The sequence below is a fragment of the Anopheles funestus genome, chromosome 2RL (assembly GCF_943734845.2).
Source record: "Anopheles funestus chromosome 2RL, idAnoFuneDA-416_04, whole genome shotgun sequence".
In the NCBI taxonomy this organism is placed as follows: Eukaryota; Metazoa; Arthropoda; class Insecta; order Diptera; family Culicidae; genus Anopheles; species Anopheles funestus.
Genome location: NC_064598.1, coordinates 45,591,734 through 45,609,763, shown reverse-complemented (window position 1 = coordinate 45,609,763; position 18,030 = coordinate 45,591,734). Strand labels below are relative to the sequence as shown.

Genomic DNA, 18,030 nt, shown 5'->3' with positions numbered 1-18,030 from the left:
CTGTGGTAGTGTTGGTGGGATTGAATAAAACCACAGCACGTTTACGGCTCGGATGTGTTTTTGTGATGAAGGGAAACAATTTTATTAATCACTTTGAAGAATGTGATTACTGTGTGCGTGTGTTTTTTTCTCTTCTAAATATTAAAAATAAGATAACTGATAAAGGTGATTAACTGATTATACGGAACAAAGCGATTGACAAATTGAATTGACAATTGAAATTTATTTTAATTAAATTTTAAAAAGTAAAAAAAAAGAAATTAAAATAAAGTAATTATTCGTTCAAAATTTTAAAAAATACAAGTATCAAAAAATTAAAACTTAAAAAAAGTTTCATTTATAATTGTTTGGTTTTAGCTAATTAATAAGAAATGTGTTTAAAAATAGCTTGGATTTAAGAAAACTATTCTTTTTCATATTTGAAGTTTTTTTCATGAGTAGTTAAATGATTCTAATCGATATAAGCGAATGTCATAAATACGATGGAGAAGCCTGGTCTTTCACGCGCAAGCCACGTCTAACACGTGGCTACCTCTGTTCGGTCGCCGTTTGATTATGATTAAATTATTTATGAAACACAAGCCTCTCTCAGTAAATGTTCATTTGCAAGAAACGGAATGTTGCACTGCCAACTTACAACAAAAGCAGCAAATTAAAATGAAACCATGTAATTTCGTAAACATAAAATTGGGTTCGTACAATCCGAGCTATAAAAACAGTGTTATGTCTGTCGAAAGATTCCGTTTTGGGACGTTTTGGAAAGAAAGCAAAATGCATTGTCGTACTTGTGCAGTAATAAAACAAAACGCAATAGAGAAGAATTCCACATTAAAAACCAAAATACAAACCATAAAGCATGTGCCGAAGGATGGCACCCGTAAAGGATTAGCTGCTAGCGGGAGAGCAACACTTCTTGACAGTAAGTACCGTACAGTTGAAAGCTTTCGTGTATCAGTCGCATAACGGGCATTTTTTTTTCTTTCCGATGGTTGGCGCTCTGTTTTAATGCTATGCGTTGTACTCTCTCTCTCTGTATGTGTTTTTTTGCGTGGAGCAGGCGCACAATTTTCGCACCATTCGGAATGCTCTCTGCTCTGGGTGTGCACAGGGTGGTTCGGCAACCATGCACTACGTAAACGTTTCGGTATGTCGTCGGTAGGTAGTGGTACCGTGGATTCCAGCACAGCATCTTCAGCATCAAGGGAGTGAATAGAAGTTGAGGTATAAAATTTCTTACCCTTGGTCGAAACGGTGGGTCCACAGTGGGTAGGATGTGTGTGTGTGTGTGCAACGGAATGGAGGTCTGGTGAAGTGACACATGCACGGCCATCCCAGTGATACAGCGACAGCATAGAGAAGCTTCCCCGAGCTACCTGACACGGAGTGGTGAGCTTTTATGCGGTGCGAATTGTTGTACGGCCAACTAGACCAATTTTTTGGTTTTTTGCTCCTTCACTCGAGAGGAAATTCGTTTGGTGCAAGCACACTAAAAATTGTGCTTTGTTATTGTGCCGAGTGTGTTTGTGTGCAGTGTTTCGAGTCGGCAACTGTGACGGACAACCAACACGGTGTCCCTTCGTTGATGGTACCCGTGCGTGTCTGTATGTGTGTATGAAGTGGATGAAGTGAAGAATGCTTAGGACGAGAGAAAATAAATAAATCTTCCCGTCAGTAAGTCGAGACGAAGTGGCCCCAAATGAGCCCGCTGGTGGTAAGGTTTGTGTTTTTTTTTTATTTTTATTTTTATGGTTTATTAGCAAATTTACCATGCCCTAATGATGCGAATCCCTGTCCCGAACGCGTCGACCCGAGCTGATTGGCATTTATTAGGAACGGTTCGGGGAAGCAACGTCACAACGGTACTGGGAAGGGGGACCGTTCCGTGGCAAAGGTAGTTCAGTTTTGAAAAGTGTGTAGTGCTTGTGCGTCACGCGGTTGGGGTGCTTTAAACGGGGGAATGAAAATTAAGCAAAACGGCGAATGCGACGAAGGTGACATTTGCCCTGCGGAGAATTGTAATTTTTTGGAGAGGGAATAAAGGGAATCGAATGAAGGAGGTCACTTGGTAAAGTATTACAGTGTTATCGAATTGGTGGATGGAAACGTATCGACCCGCAAGCTAAGCGTGGAATCGTTCCGGAGCGCTTTAAGCTACGATAGTGGAAAGTCCTAGAAAGTACGTTGTGAACGCTTTGCCATTATCCCTTGGTGGTAACAACGTAAGGGTGGAATTAGTGATTCGTTTAGTTATACTAATCCCTAAACGGGGAAGGGATCGCAATGGAAGGGTTTTACATTTTGCGGTGAAATAATGAAACTACTCATCCTCAAGTGAGTGTGATTATCGTTGAAAAACCGGACAAAATTGGGATCTATTTTTGGGAGAAGATCCAACAAACATTTAACTTGAACGAAAAAAAAATATAATAAAGGATACTAAACACAGACACATACAGACACACACAGTTATTGGCGCATCTCTATACAGTAGTGAAGTAAAGCTGCAAATCTCTTCTCATAATATCCCCACAACCGAATCGCCGAAATGCGAGAGCATCCCGCGTACTTGATGTGCCCCATCCTTTCATCCTCTTATCCCAGCTGTCCTGGATTTGCGATGTGATTAATTTTGTGTTCTAGCTTGTGTGTGTGTGTGTGTGTATATTCTTTCATTCCTCCCACTTAGCTCGAGCGCAGCACAATGCAGCGTGAATAATGTGTGCGTGCAGTTGGATTGATAAATGTGTGGTAAAATAATTTGACAAACCGGGAGCATCATCTTGAGGATGGACGGTTGTGCCGAAGGCAGGGAGTGGTGATCAGTGGAAATGGTGGAAAGTTTTGCACAGTAGCAAACGGCAATCGAATTCTGGATTGGGTAGAACGGGGGCTTGTGCGTGTGTCTCTGAAGAGAGGATAGGGAAAAGGTGTAAAAAAGTGTGAGTGGAATGAAAATCTAGTCAACATTGCTTTTGATCGTGTTTGACAGTTTCAGCAGCAATCTTTTTCTCCCGCCCGCCCCAAGAGGGTTGCATGAAAGTTTTGCTAGTTTGGTGGAGTTTTCATCAATTGCTGGTGGCGATAGAGTAATTAAAGACTGATAAATTACGAGATTGAAGTAAGGTGAATCTGTGGAAAAAAGTGTATCTGTGAAACGTTTAATATATAAATAGAGGAAGAAACACTACGGCAAGTGATCAATCACCCGTCGCGGTAATTTAAAGCAAGCGAATATCCCTGCAACAGTTCCAAAACTGCAGTTCACTATGAGCAAACGATGAGCGTAGGAACCATGCACGAGAAGGACAGTCACGATCACTATCGTTACGACACGTACGCACCGCTGATGAAGTCCGCGACCATGAAGGGCGTCAAGGCGGTCCACTGCACCAGCGAAACCAGCACCGTGCTAAAGGGTGCCACACACACGACGATGACCAAGCACAGCACCACGATTCATAGCAAGGACGGTACGGCCAAGTCCCGGTGCTGTTCCTGCTGTTCGAGCCGTGGTAGTTCCACCTTCTGGGCTGCACTACTGACAAACATTGGCGTCTGCACGCTACTGCTGGCGTACACACTGCTTGGTAAAGTCTACTACGGACCGTCCGCAATGTATGGCCGGAAGTTTACACTTTGTACGTATGCATTTACACTACTTCCAGGTTCGTTCATTTTCCTTGCAATCGAAGGAGGCGCTTCGCAGATGCAACAGCGTACGCTAGCGTCAACTAACCGGCACCAGAAGCAACAGCCACTTAGCAACAATCATCACGGTCGGCATGATACGGCAAACCTTACCTTTCCGCAGCTAATTTTACTCGAAGCGGTTGAGGCACGCCAGAAAACGGTAGAAAACATCTGGGACATTACGGTATCGTTGAATATACTTTATCGAGAAAATTGGACACGGTAAGCGTTTGGGAAATTGAGCGTTCCCCCTTGAGAGATAGTTGTTCCTTAACTGTGATGACTGTTTTTCTTTCCGGGCTCCTCAAATAGTTTGGCATCGATGGAGATTGCACGGTTCCAGGAGCAGTTTGTAAATAGGCTTCTGGAGGAGATGACACAAATCAACAATATGCAACATGCGGTCACGAGTGGAGGTGTTCACGATCCGGGTCACTCGCAGGATAACAACTGGACGTTTGCTCGTGCATTCCTATATTCTTTGACCATTTTGACGACTATTGGTGAGTGTTTATCTGAGAATCATAAATTTCTTTTGACTAAAATGAAACAGAAGAAACCCCATTTATATAAGAAGAAGAATGTAATTGATAACTGATTAACCATCAAACGTCATTCCTGATCGAATTTAAATTTTCGCTAAACTATCTAACCCTTTTCGATGGCAAATATGTCACTGTCGGCAAAAACAATTTACAAAATCCGTTTCGTGTGCTCGAGGCAAATCGACTGAACAACGACAACAGTGGTAGGGAAAGTCATTTAAACTTTCGCACGAACTTCACCTTCTGCCGGTAGCGTAAGTGTTTCCCGCTATTTCCGATCCGGCACGAAGGTTACGACAATTCACCAGCCAACCTACACACTTACTGCCCCCGGCTAAAGACGCATCCTTCCTACCGCGGTAGGTGCGGCGATTAATGGCCATTTACGGCACATTGAGTAAAGTGATAAAAGCAATTAACGAAACACCCGAAGAAGTAGGTACCACGATCGGTTAGCGGAGCACGATGGTGTTTCCCTGCTACTTTTTTCCACATTTTACATTAACATCCGCTCCAAAAACCATGGCCAGACAGGGTGGAATGGAAGAAAAAGGATACCTTTTTACCAACGAAGTGCCTCCAAAAAAAAAAAAACGGTTACGAAATATTAACCGAACCGATGTCCGAAGTTACTGCCTCGGATTTAATGCCGGTCCAGACGATGGAATTGTACTAAAGCTTAAAGTAGCAGTTTTGGAAGACTTGCGAGGTCTTCGCGTTTGGCTCCCAATCCATTGATCCCTGTTTTTAGCTTTATGATTCCATTTCGCAAAATATTGTACTGCTGCATTTATGACGTGGATCGGTCCACTTCTTGCCCGTTCCCCCTTAACACCCTCGCTTTAAGGCCGAAGTCTTTAACTACCCAAAAACCGCCACGTGTCTTTTCGCTTGGTCACGTTTTACGAAGAGTATCTTTTCACACGAACAGTGGTTGGGCGAAGTGCCTGAAGATATTGGGGACGTTTGGGAGAAGTCTTCCATTAGCAGAGTTTCTGATTGCAGGATGATGTATTCGGGAGAAGACTAATGGTTTATGACTGGTGCATGATGGTTTCGGTTTCTCTTATTTATCCTTCAATTTGTTTTTTAGGTTATGGCAGTGTAGCACCACGGACCGTTCTTGGACGGATGATAACTTTGGCCTACGCGGTGCTGGGGATACCGTTGACATTGGTCTACCTTTCCAGCACTGGTGGTATGCTGGCGAAAGTTGCTCGCGGAGTGTTTTCTAGGTGAGATCAAATGAATAGACTGCCGATAAATGGCTAAATAAACTTCCATGACTTCGCGCCTTTTCCTATTTGCTACAGAGTTCTTTGTTGCTGCCTGTGCTCCAACTGTGGCTACTGTTGTTACGATGAAAAACGAATGGAGGAGAAAGAAAAGCGTATGAAGCGGAAGCGTCAACAGATGGAAATGCAGCAGCAACAGCATCTCGCCTTATCCGGACAGGAACCGTACTACGTGCGGTCGGGATCGCTACAAACCAGTGTAAGCTCACCGGAGAAACAGCTTACCATGTTGGGCCCGGCAATAACCACACCGGACCTAGACTCAGCGGCTGGCAGCAGTGACAGTGAGTCACGGGCATCAATGCATGGTCTCAGCATACTGGCACCGATACTGCTGTGCGTGGCGATGATGTCGATCTACATCGTCGTCGGTGCACTGACACTGTTCCGCCTCGAATCGTTACCTCTGTCGGACGGTGTGTACTTTTGCTTTATGGCACTGTCCACGATAGGGTTTGGTGCGTTAGCACCTGGAACACGTCGCGAATCGACCGCAACCACGTGGTTCTGCTCGGGATACATCATGGCCGGTATGGCACTGACCGCCATGTGCTTTAACGTGCTGCACGACGAAATTTTGCACCGGTTGCGGCACATGGTGGAGATGCAGAAGGAGATCAAGAATCACAACGAGCATCGCCGGTTTCTCGCATCATGACGGTACGAGAAGAATACCAATCTGTACCAACGGAATCCCACCGAGGAAACCCTTATTACCGGTAAGTGGTCATGTTTTAAAGCTATAAACAAGTTTCTTACATTCCAAGAATTTTGTGAAATTTTATCTATGGCGTGATGCTTTTTTTATAGGTGTTAAAATTCTTTCTTTTAAAACTGTTCAATAACCTCCTTACATTCCAAGAATTTTGTTAAGTTTGACTAATAGGGTCATGCCTTCTTTACAACGATATACCAAACTTGTCTTTATGAGATGAGTACCCAATCATCCCTGAATGGAATTATGAAGAGCATTTCTTTAAACTTGCTATACAGCAGGAGGAACTACTTTAGTCTGAGGTATTTCACACACCAAGGGTGTCAAAAACGATGTCAACCCGTACCGAAATAGGATGCAGACAAATAGATCAAACGAAGTGGAATGGGTGTAAGAAATACCTCTAATTGAATTACAATCGATACTACTACTTTTGTGGAACGTTCATTTCTGAGAAATGTCTTGTATTGCCTTTGCAAGGCAGGAATGAAAATCGTGCAGGAATTATAGTCGTGAGGAAAGCGAGGGAGAGAGAGAGCGAAAATTGAAAATGGATTCTAATTTGATCAAGCTACAATCAAGAACCGTTTAGAAGGAGCACAATAGTGTGACTTTGTAGCTTACCTGCAGACACCGTTCTACATCGCACCGCTTGCACGATGGAAGTTGAAGCTGATAATTAAATTATCGGCTTATCTTTCCACTGAGTTGAGTTCCCACGATAGGGGTTGAATCTCTCCAATTGTGTGTAGGATATATGCAAACCGGCAGGCGATCTAAATTAAATTGCCCGGAAGGGGGTAGTATCGTTCGGCGATATATATCTTTGTCTCCTAATCATATCTTGTTTTACTTTTTCTGCTTTGTTTTTCTTCAGGTACACCAACGTCAGTAATTTTCGCACAGGAACCGGATTTGGGGCAGCTGCATATGCAGCACGATTGCCATTCGGTACATCATACGGTCGGCCATGAGCTCATACCAATTGTAACGATGGCACCGAACGGTCCCAGTCCGGGCCTGTCATCGGAGCTGTTGGACCGTGGCCCATCCCTGTCAGACGTTGTCCCAGGCGGTCAGACAATGATGCATCCGGCAGGGGAGCAAACTGCTTCGCCACATGGACTTGCAATGGGCGGCGTTGGTGGGATCGGATCGATGATGTCATCAAATCTGAATACCAGCGTGTACACGCTCCCAGAGGAATCGGAACACGAGTCGGAGGAATGCCCTGCTATGTAAGACGAAACAAAGCTTTGAATAAATGGGCACCATCGCCGTGCTTTCTCTTCCGGCATAATGATACAGGTAGTGTCTCCGTGGTGAGACACGCGTACACTAAATCAATCAATTGTTGAATCATTTCTTAACTTAATCGTACTGTTGAGGTGGATCAATTATAGCGGCATTGTGGTTACATAGGTTACATCTTAGGTAAATAAAAAAAGCAACTTTTGTTTAGATATGTCGAAACATAGATAACGTGACCTCGACACAAGTTCATGATACTAATGTTCAGTCGATATGATAAGCGGAAAGATAGTAAAGAATGTCTTGATGAATACTCTTGAGAATTTCACCATCAAGCTGAATGTACATATAATACAGCCGTTAGCAACTTCAGCAAGCTAATATTTTAAAACACATTTTCCACATTTCAGGTGTTGTATAGTCAATGATTTCAACACTCTTATTTCATTACCATGTATTGCAAGAGGGTTTCGAGTTATGTCGTACAGTTTTGTGGCAATATGAAATATACCAAAACACCACAAAAACATTTAATGTTGTTTTGAAACATAGTACAGAGCATTATATAGTGTTTGTTTTTTGTTTTTTAATGAATTATCCTATAATATTAACATTGAAAATCATTGCTATTCACTATGCGAGTGGGGATCACGATTATGTTCACGAGTACTAAACATATGCATAGATAACGAAAAGTACATTACGTAAAGCTAGATAATACCGAAGAAACTTAACTTACACGCCTGTAACGTACATAGTATATCACTACATCTACTTAGATAAAAGCGAACAAGAAAAATGCAAGGATAGAATAGAAGTAAACGTCACGAGAAATTGAGCAATAGCGTTTGTCTCATGCCCATTGTACGAAAGGAACCCCAATAGATAATGAAAAAACAAATCACCTGCCGCACGCAGAAAATGTGTGCAAAAAGGAGATCAATCATTTTGTCGTAGCGAGAACAATGTTTTGAACAAATTTTTTAATCCTGTTTGGTATCGTTTACATTACGTACCTAGGCCAATACATTTTTTTCTTGAGCAAATTGTATTATTTACTTTTAACTAAATCTGATGGAAGCGGAAATCTTGTTCAAGAGATAAACAAATACTTTACAATGGGATGATCAGTAACGATACGATATCGTTAAACAAAATAATCACAAAATTCACATATTCGGTATCCGAATAGTGCTCATTACATTCCGTTACGCAAAACATGAAAGATAAATGTATTTGAATATTTGAGGAAAAACAAGAAAGAAGAGTGGATAAAAATACACACGAAGGAATTTATCGTACTTATTGCATATGCACAACAGGATTGGAAAAAAGAATTGAGCGGACCTGTTCCATGCATAACGTGTCGAGGAGACGTGACTAAGTCGTCTAGTAAACCATTATATACATTTTCGTGCAAATATGTAATTGAACTCTATTGTATGATAATGGAATATATTTCTCTTTCTACAGTAGTTGCTCCCAGAAAACAGAAACCCAAATCCCCACCCCGGGTGCAATATCTTCAACATACAAACTGTAGCAAAAAAGCTCTCCAAACTTTTTCTTAACCGTTAAACATACCGGAACAGCCAGTGACAAAGGCAGCTAAGTTACCGAACGAGCAGATAATGATGAAGTGTGACATTTTTTATGAAGTTGTATACTATTGCTTTTACTCATCCCCGAAGCCTAAGCGAAAAGTGTGGCGATTGAAGGTAGAGCATTATGATTCGAGTAAACTGTCCGTTGCGTTCAGTCTCAAAAGATAAACAAATTGACGGAAAGCCGTACTCGTAGTTACCGAAGTTCGTGTAAAATTTTTGTACACCAAAAACCAGTTGTGCTTCATGAGACTACCGATAACCAGTATCGTTGCGTGTATTATTAAAAGTGTAAATGAAAGTGATGCACTGCGCGATGAAAGTATGATTCAAACTTACATTCAGATAGTTTGCCACCCATTCGATTGGCAGGCGGTTGCAGTGGATGATCGTAATGTTTGCGTTGAATTTCCCCACGAACAAATGCCGAACCGAATTGATCCTCTCGTGCGGAGTAAAGAAACGATTGGAAGTCACACTGACATCTTTTAACACGATGTGATACATAATAATAAACAGTTTCGGTGTAGTGTTATCGCAATAAGAAAGATGCAATCGTAGGAATGGATGGATTTGAAACGAAAACGAAACGCGAACAAACGAAGGAATGTAATCTCCTGTAAACCTGGCAGTCACATACAATCCTCCCCGTTCACTACATAACATAAGTAAGTGCATAATTACATTCGTTGAAGATGAAACTGGTGCACTAATGGGACTTCCTCAAGCATCATGCATGTCCATTCACCAGGATGAACCGTTCATCGTCCTTTTATCGATGCTGATCGTTGATGTAATAAAAAGTATATACGTACACTAACATATACTGTAGCAAATATTCTCTTATATATTTTTTTTCTTTAAAATAATATCGTTTTATTTCAGTTACTTATAAACCCGATTTCACACAGGATTAGAAATCCCTTCCGCGGTTCGGAGAAGAAAATATTTCCCAATCAATGTATTTTTGTATCCTAGATTAAGCCACATATAGTTATAAGCAATACAGCTGTTTTTCTTCTTGGTCTGCTCTGGGTCGAGAGTCCGGCATCGTCCTCATGTGCCCCAGCTATCGTATTCTTCCGGCTTTGATACCCGTTAGTATATTTGCACCGCCGAACAGCTCTGCTAGCTCGAGGTTCGCTCTCCTTTTCCACACGCCCTGCTCGTACACACCGCCAAAGATAGTTCTTAGCACCGGCCGCTCGAAAGTGGCGACTGCATTGGTGTCCTCGCTTTATCATAGTCCAGGACTCTTACCCATAAAGGACTGCCGAACGTATCATGCGTGTGTTGCTGGAGTCTTCTGGATCGCATGAGTTTGGGGAGTCCGTAGTAGGCCCGGTTTCCCAGAACAGAGCAGCTTCGGATTTTGCTGCTCATGCTGATGTCCGAAGTTACGATCATACCAAGGTAGCAAAAAAAGAAATGGCTGGTGTCAAATGCTCACGATCAACAGATGCATAATGGCCGCAAGCCTCTCCGGGCCCATCTTGAACAGGTCGGACACCAGACCATCGTTGCTAGTTGACTTGTTGCATTTCAGCTGTTTGGTGGAACTGATGACTTCATCCAAGGATGGCGGGGGCACTTCGTCAGCATCCTGCTGGCTGACATGGTACTGCTCTCTTCTGCTTCCTGCACCCGGTTCGGTCTCTCCTGCATCTGCTCCATTGTCCAGGTGTCTGACGAAGTAACACTTTCACCGCCTCGTGCCGCATTCAATACGCCGCTGTAGGACTTACGAGTTTCCCCCGACTGGGATAGCTGCTGGAAGATCGGGTCTGCTGCCTTCTCAATCTTGTATAGTTTTCCACGATCTGCCGGGTGTCGCGTTGGAGCATACGGGTACGCGCTGCATTCTGCAATAAAACTAAGGGAGGCACCCAAATTCCTGCGGGTAAACAAAGAGATTTTCGTCTTTTTGCTATGTATCCTATTGGAACCAATATCCGACTGAGCAGTGGTAACCGTGCGGGTTGTACTATATATTAGTTACTTACAAAGCAGAATAAGCATCGACACAATCAGTCGGATTCATGGCCTAGTGGATTTTTCCGCGAGTACCTGTTTGGCAAGGGGTTCACGTTGTCCCCGGACTGCCAGTGGTGCTTCGGCGCTCCCGAAAATGCGGAGCATGTGCTCTTTGAGTGTCCGCACTTTGCTGCAGTTCGCCAGGAGCTGTTGCACGACGTTGGGCCGGACCCGGTTCGACCGGAGATGCTTCAGCAACACCTATGGCGTGAGCAACATCTACTGCGAAGCCGCTAAACGGATCACGGTCCAACTGCAGGGGTCTGGGACGACGAGCGGACCAACTTGGCGGCACAGAGAGCGGCAGAGCACGCCGAGGAGGTCGTAAGACATCAACAGCGGGCACGTGAGCAGCGGCCGGTAGGATAGCGACCGCGTAGACGGCGACAATCGGAACGGCTTCGGTCTGTGGAAATGAATAATGTGGTGACGGAGTTCGACCGTCCAATATCTGAGGGGGCACTAGCGGTAGGCGAGTTACGGGGTGGTCTAGATGCCGCCGAAGAGGCTGCTGTGGCAGAAGCCTCAACAAGGCTTACAAGGAAGGCCTGCCAGACAACGGAGACTGCCAGACAAGGCATATAATCCCCCCTCAAGGGACCTCTAGCGAGGCAGAAGAGGTAGGGGTCAGGAGAGAGTGGTTTGATTCTGTAATAGAAATTAAATAAAACTACTCGACAATAAAAAATAAAATAAAAAAATGGCCCAGTGGATCGGCGTTTGCTACACCAATGATCTTGGAATCAATCTTCATCGAAGCTGCAGCTGGCCTGATGTGTTCCGGATGTTCGCGAATAAATCCGTGTGAGCCTGAGAACGTGAGTAGGTAAATCCGTGATCCCAAAAATCTGAAGTCTGTCCCATTTAGGCTGCAGAAGATCACCATCTCGTTTGGTCGTGATCCCAAATCATGGCAGGTTGATTCCAACAAGATCTCTGGTAACTCCCTTAGAAACAAAACCATAATCATTAAATATTGCTAATATAAAAGTTATGTTTTTCAACAAATATTAACAAAACCATTTTAACTAAATGTGTTTTTGTTCCTCATCCCTTTGAAGATACCGTCAACGGCGGTTTCTTCTCGTTTTCTCACGGCGCACCGTAACAGCCTTAATCGGGGCCAAAATATTGCGCATCGCCATTTCTTCCATCACACAAACACATGGCATTTCATTAAGAAAAACTGGTTTGCGCGTGAAAAGAATTTTACGAATGGTGCACAAAACCAAACCGTAGGCGTTAAAGAGTGACAGCCAAAACTGGATTGCAGCATGCCATTAGGGGTGGGTGTAAAGCTATATTTAGCAAGGTGAAATTTACGTTCAATTGTGGGATTTTTCATTATTATGAAAGTGCATTTAAATTGCCCTTAACACGCTTCACACATTAATGGAAGCTGCACAACCGTTGCATACCGATCATAATGTTTAGAAACTGTTGTCCTGTTTACTTAATACAGTACACACTAAAATTAGCATACGTGTGTTAATTTTCCTTTGCTTTTGTCACTATTCGTTGAACAAAGATGGTGTGCCCTCTTTGCGAGTTGTTGATTTGTTTTTGCCATTTGTTTATTCACGTGCTGAATGCATTTTCTCACACTTCACTCAACTCACACCGAAGGAACGGAAAGGCCTTCCCTTTGGCAATATTTTCTTTGCTGCACATTTATCACATATATTCCATTTTCTTTCCATTCGTATCGGTTCATCGGTTTAAATATCTGCATGCGAACAATTTACCATGCGTGTCAGGTGAATTGGTTCAGCGAAGATCGCTCGATCATGATCAATCATCTGGCTGCTTTGCAGGAAACCGATCGATCCCATGATCCCAGCAGGCTATGTATGCGTGTGAGGTTGTGAAGGCATGCAATCATCTTTGAACCTTCCCATTTTCAAGTTCAATGCCATCGAGAAAAGAGAGAAGCGAAAGACGTGATTCGTCGTACCGCTGCTGCAGGCATCAATGTTTGCCAAGATGCATCTATTCAAATGCTTTTGCCCATTTTGTACGTGATAATCAAACTAGTTTTTTGACTACCACTGCACCATTCGACCGACTGCTTCACTCTGCAAACATATGATCGTATTGAATAATGCGATCATCGCCACAAAAGGTCAACGATCGCACACACACCTAACCAGCATGTTTGTTTGCACGTTATCAAATGGAGAATGGCATTAATTTTACGTCGAAGCTTTGGTGTATTGTTTGCATTCATTAAAAAAACATTTAAATGCCAAAAGTCGAACACGATCTTGAGTGGAGCTACGGGAAAGGTTGACCAATTCACAGGAAACTGGTTCGGCTCGTTAGACCATCGTTTCCGTGTCTACTCACACTTGTTTAATTCGCGAAGAAAATTTGTTTCATTCGATATAATTTAATTATTTAAAAAACAAAAATATTCCATATTCCAACTGCACATTGCAATCAATCAGGAGCCCTATATGCATCTAGCACATCATTTGCGATACACGATCAGAACGTGTAACGGTTCGCATCGATCATCGCATTGAGGTCTCCCTCCGATCGCAAACGCCGTCCGAGGGTTTGTTTGTTTTTCTCTCCCTTTTGTTTAGCTTTACTCTTAACCTTTTTGCGACTGTACGCTTCTGGTTCGGTTGCACTGCCATCAAACTCTACCGCACCACGGCTAAAGAAGAGAAAGTGACAACATTGCCCGTCCAACTGGATGGGCTAATGGACGCACATATCGGACGGTTCCCCCTTAATCGGTCTTCCTCGGTGTTGATCCGATTCCGACAGAGCAAATCACACCGCCACGGAAGGTGGCAAGGGGTTGGAAGGGTAGCGACAAAGGAAATAAAAACAAGTCCAAGCGAGTGGGTCGATCGCGCGGGCCGGCAACCAATGGATGATCGCGTCCCGGCGCGACACGCAAAGGAGGCGCATGGTGCGGTTCGCTAAAGAGGGTGAACGATGGTGCACACCTTCCCATTTGTGTTCCCGTTGTTCGTATATGGGGTGCTGTCGCGTGCTTCTCGTTAACGAGTGTGAACGTTCGCATCCTGGCCTACCGGTGGGTATGGTGGGTTCGGGATCGCCCGGACGGGTGAGCATTAAGGGACACGAAAAGAAGGGGGTGGAGAGGATGGCGTGCAGGGTCTGGGATTGGAATTCGCACATTCATTCGCATCGGACAGTCCTGAGGGTGCGATCGTACGCATGTGATGTATCGAAATCAGTGCTTTTCCAGACGCCACACCGAATTGGTCGATTTACGACGGGTGGCGCAATGAAGTTAATCCTGTACGCTTTGTGTGGAATGTTATACGCGTTGTTACAACAACCGGTGAGTGAAAGGGTGTACTGGATGGATCGAGAATATTTTTGTGTTTCGTTTAAAGGAAAACAAAGTGAAAATATAAGATAACGAAGAGTTCAGTTCAGTGTGGAAAGATTTTTAAAACTTATATAAAATTGTTCAATGCAGTGACGGTGTGGGACCCTAAGCGGGAAAGCAAACGAAACCGCAGTGAAATGATCGGATTAAAAAAAAATAGTTCAGATTTTATACAATTGTGAGCACGGGGACGCTTTGTTTGTCTGTTATAATTTAAAATTTTCTCAACTAAATATTCCGTATCGATTTAAATACCAGATAAATGCATCGGATGTTAGCATGTTAGCGGATGAGGAGGAAAAGTTAGGTGACCGTGGGCCACTACTGGTGGATAACTATATTCCTGTGACGATGCAAATTTTGCACCACTGTATCGAGATGATACAGTACGAACCAACGATGACACCACCACCGATGGATGCGGAAGTAGAGAAAAATCCCACAACAACCACCAAGCGTCCACCTACCACAACGATTGCTTCGACTTTACCGTCCACAACCTCCGCCATGAAGCCATCGGGAGATAGCACATTAACTACGGCTAAACCCCCAGGTAGGGATGTGAAGTGATCAGTTAATTTTTATGGTGAAAAATTGTGAGTTTACCTTTCTTCCGAAATCCATTTAGCTGCAACACTATTTCCAACCAGTCCCCATAAACCGGGCTATTATGGACCGGAGAAACCTCCGCCAACGGTTGTGACAACAACGGTGAAAACCATCACAACCAGCAGTACGACCACTGAGACGCCAAAAGTGAACGAAAGTCCCACCAGCGCTAGTTTGCTTTGGAGTGACAAACCCTTTGCCGAATGGTTCTTGCAAAACAAACGCCGGAAGGTACAGCAGAATGGTAAGTTTGTGATTTAAGCTAGTGTATATGTTGGAGTTTACATATCTTAACCCTTATCGTTATTTTAGCCGTGTTGAACGTACAGTTTCTCGATCCTTTACCGCTCAAGGTACTGCAGGAGTTTAACCGGGAACCGTATGAACCGCTTGCTCTGCGACCGGAAGATAATGCTAACGAGTTCCGCCGGCTGTATGATGATAATTACCGTGGACCAATCTCGGTGCTCGTGCTGGAAAAGGGCACCAAAAAGGGAGGCAAAAAGCGAGTACCTCCAACGAAACCCTACCTGCATATGCTCGTCCTGTATGATCTCTTGAAGCGTGAGGCAAAGAAAAATATGTACAGCATCTATGAGGTATGTTGAGTATAAAATTCTTATACTTCTGTCTATCAAAAGATCTGCAAACATTCATGGGAAACATTTTCATTTCGCTAGGGATACTCTGAAGCCATACTAAGCGAATTGGAAAAAATGAATTTCTCGACAGCAAAGGATCAACTACACTACGCCCTAACTCAACTGTTGGAACGCAAGGATATCGAAAAGTCGGACGTAGTTTCACGCGCGAAACAGATGATTACCGGTAAGAATGGTTTGATATCGTTACTGCCATTAGTTTTTAGTAATTGTATTCTTTTTTATTCTCCTACTCAAAAAGACTTAAACACTCGCAATAGCCAGATATCGATGACGCTGGAAGTTGTGCCTCCGCTACAGTTTGGATTGTGATTTAGACAACTAGACAACCCATTACCTTATGACGCACTTTAAAAAATGCAAAAATAATATATTTACACAGTGTAGAATGAAACTAGCAATGCAACGCATCTTTAGCTTATTGCATACCAAAAGAAAGATTGAACCTGTTTAAATATGCCCCACGAAAATCCTGCCATTGATCCGACCACTTCCAGTATAAATATACCGATCGATTCCGCGTTCCGTCGGGGTCTCGCTTCATCGTTGTCTTCTGCCTCAACAACCGTCTCGATACGATCGTTGTACCGTGTAATTTCATTCGGTGCCAGATATATCGGTCCGTGTCGTTCACCTGTCCAGTAGCCGTGCCCATCGGGAGACGTTTCTATCGATCGAGTACTGCGTGCGTTCCCTTCTTTGCGCGTGTTCGCCGCCAATATCAATAGCCCCGTAATGGATGATAGTGCTTTTGCTACACGGCGTCTCAGCACATTTCGTCGCGCTTGGAACTGTCCCAACAGGGTGGTGGTTTCGTTCAAAGCCGGTTCACTTTCTTGCTGCAGATGATCCAGGTCTGCGCTGAGTTCATCGAATGCATCGTCCTTGGTAGAGTTTAACTGAAGATCTGTCCGCGTGTCGTTTGTTGAAACTTGTTTTTCTCTTGACAAATCTGCTCCCCCATCTTTGGGAACTAACGTTTGAAACACTAGGGTAATACGTTCTTGTGCTGGTTTCAAAATGTCGTCTATGATACGAGCCAAAAAGTCGGTTCTGTTCCACCGTTGCCAAAGTGTGCTCGCTGGAGTAGTGGAGATCGAGCTTTCGGTGTCGATTTCTATCGGTTGTTCTTCTTCCGTACGATTTGCCATTTTCGATGTTTGGTTCTTGTTCACATCGATCAATTGCAATTTATCAGCCTTTTTGTCCATTTTCGTCATCATACGAAAATCGGTTATATGCGACTGTGGATCGTCGGGTGTAGAAGACGAAGATATCGCACGTGCCAGTAGATCTCCCAGGAATGGTTTACTCATCACAAGCGAGAACTGTAGAATGTATGTACGGATACATGAAAGCTAAACACTTAAACCAACATAAAAGCACAACAAATCATACCAATGATAAAACAGCCAGCACTGTCACGAGGATGCACCCAGAAGCCATTGTTGGGAATTCAGTTCACTTTCTAATCTGTTCACAACTTTTCGAAACGATCGATAGTACATTTAGTTTAGTGCTGGAACGCTTTACACTCTCATACCGATCGAAAGCAGTTCAATCACGAACTGAAGTAACAGCATGATAGGGTGTCTACCAACGGGTATGTTGCATTGGCTTCTGGTACAGGCTTTGGGTACCTTTGATCGATTTGGTACAGTAACCTCCCACTGCTAGCACTTTCGGCTGCTTTATATGCGTAAATCGTGGTGACAATGGGACGTGATGGTTGAAATTGTTTGTGATGTGCACCACGTTCAATGTTAAGGTAGCGCGCGGTTTTACAATGCTGCCCGTCGTCGGTAGTCGGGAGATCCGCAAAACCTTGTCGCATGCATTTGGATGTTACATACCGGCACAAGGTAAGCGTATATATAGATAATCGTTTACAGCAGTGATGAACGCAATCGATTGATGTTCACTTTGCAAATAGTTGAGCGATAAGCAATAATTTGTGTAACTGTGGCAAGTTTCTCTTCGTTGGTCTACTTTCGTTGCGGATCTCAAGTAAAACCCTTTCATTCTAGAATTAAGAATGGAATGAGTTTGAATATACTAAGCAAATTTTGAAGCACTTCAATGAAGGATCCGAAAACATCTGTAGTCATACATTTTGTAGAAATACTTTAAATGTTTACGGTTTAATCATGTTCGCATTTGAGTGATTGATTATGTAGCCACATATGATAACAGCTATTTGCAACCAGTTCCTCTAAACTCTGTTGTTATTTAACACATGAACCACGTGCGTT

The 18,030-nt window shown here is 43.5% G+C and overlaps 3 protein-coding genes across 12 annotated transcripts; 2 read left to right on the top strand and 1 right to left on the bottom strand.

Annotated features, from left to right (window-relative positions):
* Nucleotides 1-388: 388 nt before the first annotated feature.
* Nucleotides 389-9,920, top strand: LOC125762386 (potassium channel subfamily K member 18). 10 transcript variants are annotated; one of them, XR_007418218.1, is made up of 7 exons: nt 389-1,221; nt 3,026-3,587; nt 3,666-3,912; nt 4,003-4,193; nt 5,329-5,470; nt 5,549-6,249; nt 7,123-9,920. XR_007418218.1 is itself a non-coding variant. In XM_049424415.1 (6 exons), exons 2-6 carry the CDS (start codon nt 3,278-3,280, stop codon nt 6,186-6,188), a joined length of 1,530 nt encoding a protein of 509 aa, XP_049280372.1. In that variant the 5' UTR covers nt 1,251-1,716; nt 2,687-3,277; the 3' UTR covers nt 6,189-9,920. The 10 variants fall into 10 exon arrangements, 1 of the variants encoding a protein (XP_049280372.1); XR_007418217.1 differs by having other exon boundaries at nt 2,990-3,587; XR_007418211.1 differs by having other exon boundaries at nt 2,687-3,587.
* Nucleotides 9,921-14,281: 4,361 nt separating this feature from the next.
* Nucleotides 14,282-16,208, top strand: LOC125760837 (dual specificity protein kinase shkD). The gene is made up of 6 exons (XM_049421360.1): nt 14,282-14,456; nt 14,766-15,060; nt 15,136-15,360; nt 15,429-15,715; nt 15,797-15,944; nt 16,020-16,208. The coding sequence occupies exons 1-6, from the start codon at nt 14,400-14,402 to the stop codon at nt 16,088-16,090; spliced, it is 1,083 nt and encodes a 360-aa protein (XP_049277317.1). The 5' UTR covers nt 14,282-14,399; the 3' UTR covers nt 16,091-16,208.
* Nucleotides 15,974-17,664, bottom strand: LOC125760838 (uncharacterized). The gene is made up of 2 exons (XM_049421361.1): nt 17,177-17,664; nt 15,974-17,106 (listed from the first exon to the last, which is right to left on the bottom strand). Exons 1-2 carry the CDS (start codon nt 17,222-17,224, stop codon nt 16,192-16,194), a joined length of 963 nt encoding a protein of 320 aa, XP_049277318.1. The 5' UTR covers nt 17,225-17,664; the 3' UTR covers nt 15,974-16,191.
* Nucleotides 17,665-18,030: the final 366 nt, after the last annotated feature.

What these genes read in the sequence shown, in the direction of transcription:
- LOC125760837 (XM_049421360.1), top strand. Translation starts at nt 14,400, where the DNA reads ATGAAGTTAATCCTGTACGCTTTGTGTGGAATGTTATACGCGTTGTTA. An exon ending in CCGGAAGGTACAGCAGAATG is followed by an intron (nt 15,361 to 15,428) that starts GTAAGTTTGTGA and finishes TCGTTATTTTAG; the next exon opens with CCGTGTTGAACGTACAGTTT. An exon ending in ATATGTACAGCATCTATGAG is followed by an intron (nt 15,716 to 15,796) that starts GTATGTTGAGTA and finishes TCATTTCGCTAG; the next exon opens with GGATACTCTGAAGCCATACT.
- LOC125762386 (XM_049424415.1), top strand. Translation starts at nt 3,278, where the DNA reads ATGAGCGTAGGAACCATGCACGAGAAGGACAGTCACGATCACTATCGT. An exon ending in GCTGGCGTACACACTGCTTG is followed by an intron (nt 3,588 to 3,665) that starts GTAAAGTCTACT and finishes CACTACTTCCAG; the next exon opens with GTTCGTTCATTTTCCTTGCA. An exon ending in GCTCGCGGAGTGTTTTCTAG is followed by an intron (nt 5,471 to 5,548) that starts GTGAGATCAAAT and finishes TATTTGCTACAG; the next exon opens with AGTTCTTTGTTGCTGCCTGT.
- LOC125760838 (XM_049421361.1), bottom strand. Translation starts at nt 17,224, where the DNA reads ATGGCTTCTGGGTGCATCCTCGTGACAGTGCTGGCTGTTTTATCATTG. An exon ending in TGCTGGCTGTTTTATCATTG is followed by an intron (nt 17,107 to 17,176) that starts GTATGATTTGTT and finishes TACATTCTACAG; the next exon opens with TTCTCGCTTGTGATGAGTAA.